This window comes from Quercus lobata, chromosome 10 (assembly GCF_001633185.2).
Source record: "Quercus lobata isolate SW786 chromosome 10, ValleyOak3.0 Primary Assembly, whole genome shotgun sequence".
Classification (NCBI taxonomy): Eukaryota; Viridiplantae; Streptophyta; class Magnoliopsida; order Fagales; family Fagaceae; genus Quercus; species Quercus lobata.
Window position 1 is genome coordinate 58050643 of NC_044913.1, and position 6466 is coordinate 58057108.

The 6466-nt window shown below is 46.7% G+C and overlaps 1 protein-coding gene across 1 annotated transcript; it reads right to left on the reverse strand.

Moving 5' to 3' along the window:
- Nucleotides 1-3803: 3803 nt before the first annotated feature.
- On the reverse strand, nt 3804-5374 carry LOC115965072 (ensconsin-like). The gene is made up of 3 exons (XM_031084276.1): nt 5200-5374; nt 4311-4732; nt 3804-3869 (listed from the first exon to the last, which is right to left on the reverse strand). Exons 1-3 carry the CDS (start codon nt 5372-5374, stop codon nt 3804-3806), a joined length of 663 nt encoding a protein of 220 aa, XP_030940136.1.
- Nucleotides 5375-6466: the final 1092 nt, after the last annotated feature.

Below are 6466 nucleotides of genomic sequence, written 5' to 3' on the forward strand. Positions count from 1 at the left end.
CAAAGATTGACCAGCTGGTGGACGCGACCGTAGGCCACCCTAGGATGAGCTTCTTGGATGCCTTTCAAGGGTATCACCAAATACCGTTAGCCACCGATGATCAAGAAAAGACCGCTTTCGTGACCCCGGTTGGGAACTACCATTACAAGGTGATGCCGTTCGGTCTGAAAAATGCTGGATCTACCTACCAACGCATGATGACAAAAATGTTCGAGCCACAGCTGGGCAGAAGTATTGAAATTTATATTGATGACATGGTGGTCAAAAGCAAGGTAGTGACTGAACATGTGGAGGACCTCACTAGCATCTTCGGGATACTGAGAGAACACAGGTTGCGCCTGAATGCTTCGAAGTGCTCCTTTGGTGTAGGTTCAGGGAAATTCCTTGGGTACATGGTGACCCATAGGGGAATTGAGGTTAATCCAGATCAGATTAGGGCTATTAACAGTTTGCAAGCGCCCCGGAATCCGAAGGAGGTGCAGAGGTTGACAGGGATGACTGCTGCGTTAAACCGATTCATCTCCAGGTCAGCCGAAAGGTGTCGTCCTTTTTTCCGTCTGTTACATAAGTGGCAGGGATTCGAATGGACCAAGGAGTGTGTCGAGGCGTTCCAGCAGTTAAAAAATTATTTATCCAAACCGCCGATCATGTCTAGCCCTGAAGTGGATGAGATGTTGTATGCCTATCTGGCGGTAGCCCCACATGCAGTCAGTTTCGTCTTGATGCGAGAAGACAATGGCGTCCAGAGGCCGGTATATTATGTAAGTAAATCCCTCCATGAAACGGAGGCGAGATATCTGCCGTTAGAGAAGGCCATACTGGCAGTCGTCCATGCGACACGCAAACTTCCACACTATTTTCAAGCACACACTGTAGTGGTTTTGACCCAATTGCCTCTCAAATCCATACTTAGAAGTGCTGACTAAACCGGCAGAATTGCCAAGTGGGGAACGATTCTGGGTGCTTTTGACATCAAATACATGCCCCGCACTTCTGTGAAGGGTCAAGTACTCGCCGATTTGGTAGCTGAATTCGCTGAGTGCCCTGAGGAAGTTAGTAGGAGTCAAGATCACATGGATGAAAAATCGGTTGGCGTAATATCCGCGCCAGGAGGGCCGGTATGGAAGGTATATGTGGATGGGGCTGCAAACCAACGGGGAGCTGGACTGGGATTGGTCCTGATATCTCCCGAAGAAGTCATCATTGAGAAGTCGCTAAGGCTGGGGTTCTCAGCTACTAACAATGAGTCAGAGTACGAAGCTCTGATAATGGGAATGAGCATGGTCCATAAAATGGGTGGAAAGGCAGTGAAACTGTTCTCGGACTCGAGGCTGGTCGTTGGCCAGGTGACTGGAGAGTTGGAGGCCAGAGACCCGAGAATGCAAGGGTATCTGAACCGGGTTAGGCATATGCGAACAGAGTTCGAGTCGTTCGACGTAATACATATTCCACGAGGCGAGAATACCCACGCAGACTCCTTAGCGACCCTTGCCACCTCCTTAGCACGAAATTTCCCACGGGTAATTATTGTGGAAGACTTGCATACCCCCACTTCACCAGAAAAGGAGATTTGCCAAGTTCGTCAAGCTAGTTTGACGCCCTGCTGGATTGACCCTATATTAAAATTCCTCGACAGTGATGTGCTGCCCGAAGATAAGGTAGAAGCTGAGAAAATACGAAGGAAAGCACCTCGGTACTGGTTATCCGAAGATAAAAAGCTATATAGACGGTCCTTCTCTGGGCCATACTTGCTCTGCGTGTCTCCCGAGGCAGCAGAATTAATCCTGGAAGAGTTGCATGAGGGTATTTGTGGAAGCCACACAGGAGGGAGATCCCTGTCATGCCGAGCACTAACGCAAGGTTATTGGTGGCCGAATATGCAGAAGGAAGCGCAGGAGTACGTTAAGAAGTGCGATCAGTGTCAAAGATATGCTCCGAATATCCACCAACCTGGAGGAGTTCTTAACCCTCTCTCAAGTCCTTGGCCCTTTGCACAATGGGGGCTAGACATTGTCGGCCCTTTTCCTAAAGCTATGGGAAACAAGAAGTACCTGCTGGTCGGCACAGACTACTTCACCAAATGGGTTGAGGCTGAACCCTTGGCGAACATCCGGGACGTAGATGTGAAGAAGTTTGTCTGGAAGAGCATTGTTACGCGATTTGGAATCCCACGAGCTCTTGTTTCGGACAACGGGCTCCAGTTCGATAGCAATGCCTTTAGGGAATATTGTTCAGAACTGGGAATAAGAAACAGATATTCCACTCCAGCTTATCCGCAAGGCAACGGGCAGGCTGAAGCTGTTAACAAAGTCATCGTCCATGGGCTTAAGAAGAGACTAGACGACGCGAAAGGAAGATGGGTGGAGGAACTCCCACATGTGCTTTGGACGTATCGGACAACGCCCCGGCGTTCGACGGGAGAGACTCCTTTCTCCATGACCTATGGAACCGAGGCCGTTATTCCGCTGGAAACTGGATTCCCGACATTAAAGACCAGTGCATTCTCTTCGAGTAATAATGATGCGATGTTGGAAAAAAGTTTAGACCTGATTGAAGAACGAAGGGAAAGCGCGATGGTTCGGCTAGCTTACTACCAGCACAAACTCAAGCAATGCTACGATAGCAATGTGAGGATGAGGCCGTTAACCATAGGCGACCTGGTGCTGAGAAAGGTCCTGGGGGCCACTAAGAATCCAAGCTGGGGAAAACTGGGACCCAATTGGGAGGGACCGTATCGAATTACCTCTGTAGCTGGAGTAGGGGCTTATTATCTAGAGGATCTAGACGAAAAACCTGTACTCCATCCTTGGAATGTAAATAATCTCAGAAGGTATTATTATTAGTAAAGAAGTCTTAATTCAAATATTCTCTTTTAACTTACGTCAGATATGCATTATATGAGTCCCGCATCCTGTCATATCATACTGAATTGTTAAACAGAAACTGAGTTATGCCAGGTCCTCGGATCGCAAACTTAGTGGAAATTAACATCCTATCATACTGAATTGTTAAACAGAAACTGAGTTATGCCGGGTCCTCGGATCGCAAACTTAGTGGAAATTAACATCCTATCATACTGAATTGTTAAACAGAAACTGAGTTATGCCGGGTCCTCGGATCGCAAAACTTAGTGGAAATTAACATCCTATCATACTGAATTGTTAAACAGAAACTGAGTTATGCCGGGTCCTCGGATCGCAAACTTAGTGGAAATTAACATCCTTTCATTCATACTGAATTGTTAAACAGAAACCGAGTTATGCCAGGTCCTTGGATCGCGAACTTAGTGGAAATTAACATCCTATCGTTCATACTGAATTGTTAAACAGAAACTGAGTTATGTCAGGTCCTTGGATCGCAAACTTAGTGGAAATTAACATCCTATCATTCATACTTAATTGTTAAACAGAAACCGAGTTATGCCAGGTCCTTGGATCGCGAACTTAGTGGAAATTAACATCCTATCATTCATACTGAATTGTTAAACAGAAACTGAGTTATGTCAGGTCCTTGGATCGCAAACTTAATGAAAATTAACATCCTATCATTCATACTTAATTGTTAAACAGAAACTGAGTTATGCCAGGTCCCTGGATCGCAGACTTAGTGGAAATTAACATCCTGTCATTCATAATGAATTGCTAAACGGAAACTATGTTATGTCAAATCCTTAGACCACTAATTCGGTAGAAACTTACTTGCTAAGTTGTGCATTGAATTATTAAATGGCAGAAAGAGTGGAGATGAGTTTTCTAAATCGTAATCTCAGTAAAAGTAATGCCCTATGAACATTCGTTAAGGAGTCAGAAAGAGAGAGCTTTGAATGCAAGATTGACGTACAATAAAAGAGGCGTCTGAAATGAATCCATCTAAAATTACAACGACAAAGTAAGTAAGTGTAAAGATAACTTAGAACCATCAGAATGATAAGAAAGTGAGCGAGAAAGTCCTCTACTAAATGTCTAAATTAAAATTACAAAGCAGTTTCTATCTTTTTACTTTTTAATAATGCCCCCAGCCGATTGAACTGTGGAGTCCAATTCTTGTTGAAAACCCTGTGAGACTGTATATGTCTTCGAAGCAGTAGTGGATTTGTTTGGAAAAGCTCTTGGAGGGGAGTTGCGAGGTAAAATCTCCTCGCTGGGGTTAATAGCTGGGGCTGGAGTATCAGCTTGGTGTGGTTGAGGAGCTGAGGTGCGTATCGCTTCGGGGTAATATACGCTCTCTGGCTTACGTAGTTCAGATGAGGCTTCAACCCCAGCACGGTTAAGAGCCTCGCTCCAGGTTCTCGCACAGAAGATGCGGCAAACCTCCAGAACTTCGGCTCTTAACGCTTTCTCGGTTTCAGCTATCCCGATTTCGTAGCCCCTCTGCTCGGCTTCACCCATTGCCTTCTCAGACTCGATTTTTGCTTTCTCGGCTTGTTCTTTAAGCTTTTCGGCTCTCTCCCTTAACCTCTGAGTTTCTTCTAGATGCTTCTTAAGAACAAGAACTTGCTCCTGAGTTTTCTTCAGCTCAGCATTCGCCTCGCGCAGAAGCTTGGCCTGTGCCTCGGCCTGCTTCTGGTAGCCCTCTGATGACGATTCAGCACTTTTGCGAGCTTCTTCCTCGACCAGTAGCTTTTTCCTCGAGACGGTTAGATCCTGTTCAGATTTGGACAAGGTTTGAACAGCCATTGCCCTTCTTTTCCTTTCACCATCTAGCTGGTTGGAACAAGCATTAAGCATCTCATCTAGCTTGAAGGTATTTTGGATGATCTGTAAAAAATAAAAAGGGGGGGGGGGTGAGTTAGTGTTATAGTTAATGAAAAGTACGCATTAGTAAGTAACAGTCACAGAATGAAGCAGTATAAAAGATAGCTTCTCACCATGCCCAAATATCGTTTATTGTCAAGGATGAGTTGATTCTTCCTCACATTCTTTAGCTCGGCCATATCCTTTGGGAGCAATAAGGCCTCCTCTATGGCCGAGGCCACATGACACCCTATGCCACCGTTATAATCCCTTACAGAGGCATCGTTTCGCAGGGGTTCCCCACCGAGCATAGGAACTGGCAGCCATGCTTGTGAATCGGGATGTGGGGAATCGGATTTCTCTTGGCCCCGCGTAGAGGGCTGTCTGGTTTTCTGCTGCTTTGCCGCTCGTTGGACATCCTCCTCTCGAGTGGGACGGGATTTGCTCGCATCTGCCACCCCCTTACCTTTCTGCTCTCTGCGCTTCTCTGGCTCGGCAGTGCTTGGCGGTGCTGTTTGCGGAGATGATGGAGGAGGGTGGCGGGGGACTGGAGGAGGAGACCTGGCTGGAAGAGATGAAACTTGGGATGGTACTGTTTGGGCAGGTGCAGACTTTCCCTGTTGACCTCCTATCAGCTCCATTAGGCTTTTTTGGGGTATCCTTTTTACCCCCATCTCGTCAGAACTTTCCTCGGGGTTTGAGGGCTGATCGAAAATCTCAAAATCGTCCGCGGATTCCGATGCTGTTACGCCGGTTTGCTTGCTTTTTTCCCTTTTCCTTCTCCTATTGGTGCCCTTTTTCTTGAGGGAAGGTGAGGGTGAAGAAAGCCCCGCTGAGACGCTGGCCACGGAAAGAGGTTCTGTGAGAGGTGTGTGTTCGGGAAGTGGAATACCCTCTGGAACAATGAATCCTTCGTAGGCAACACTGATACGGCGAAGCCGAGGATCGCGTGCCCTAATCACGCACTTCGGCGCCTGAAAGCCAAAAGAAAGGGGGGTATATCCGAGAATTAAATGTGCTGCTCGTAGTTGACCATCAGCCTCGTTCACGTATATTTCAGCTCTCAATAATCTGTCTAGGCTCGCTTTATTGACCAATCTGAGATTGGGCTTCGTGTAGCGTCTATCTGCAAGACCGTTGGTTTTAAAGTTAAAAGTTGTGAGACGCGAAAATAATAAAGGTGATTAAAATGTGATTATGAGCTAAGTAGCATAGGTCTATAACTTCGCACCCACCTGGCGTTCCCTCCACAGTCGGGCAAGATAGACCATCATGCCATTCCCCAGAAAAAATGAGGAAATCTTCTTTTAGGTGTTTATTTGAAGTAGGGAGGCACTGAATCAACCTTACTTCAGGATATCTCGACTTGAGATAGTAGTCCTGGTCAGCTAGGCGGTGAAGGCTGTACACCCAATTCACGTCGTGATGGGATAGATTTAGACCCATTCTCTGATTCAGAGCGTCTATACTTCCCAGAATCCTAAACATATTGGGAGCGCATTGGGTGGGGGATAGCCTAAAGAAATTAAGGTAACCCCTAGTGATACTACCCATGGGGATGGTCATCCCTCCTTCAATAAAGGCGATCATGGGGATAACCACTTCCCCAGTTTGCCTGGCGTCAACCCACTCCCCTTGGGCCGCATACCTCATCCCTACCGTTGGTGGGATACTGTACTTCATGCGGAAGTTTCTAATACCCTCCTCGGAGTCAACGAGACACCGAAAGGGAT

Bases quoted from the DNA above. Each gene is read 5' to 3' on its own strand.
- LOC115965072 (XM_031084276.1), bottom strand. From the start codon at position 5,374: ATGGAGCTGATAGGAGGTCAACAGGGAAAGTCTGCACCTGCCCAAACA. The intron at 4,733-5,199 runs GTAAGGGGGTGG...CCTTCAAGCTAG, and splicing joins GAAGCGCAGAGAGCAGAAAG to ATGAGATGCTTAATGCTTGT. The intron at 3,870-4,310 runs GTTTGCCGCATC...TTGTAATTTTAG, and splicing joins TAAGAGCCGAAGTTCTGGAG to ATGGATTCATTTCAGACGCC.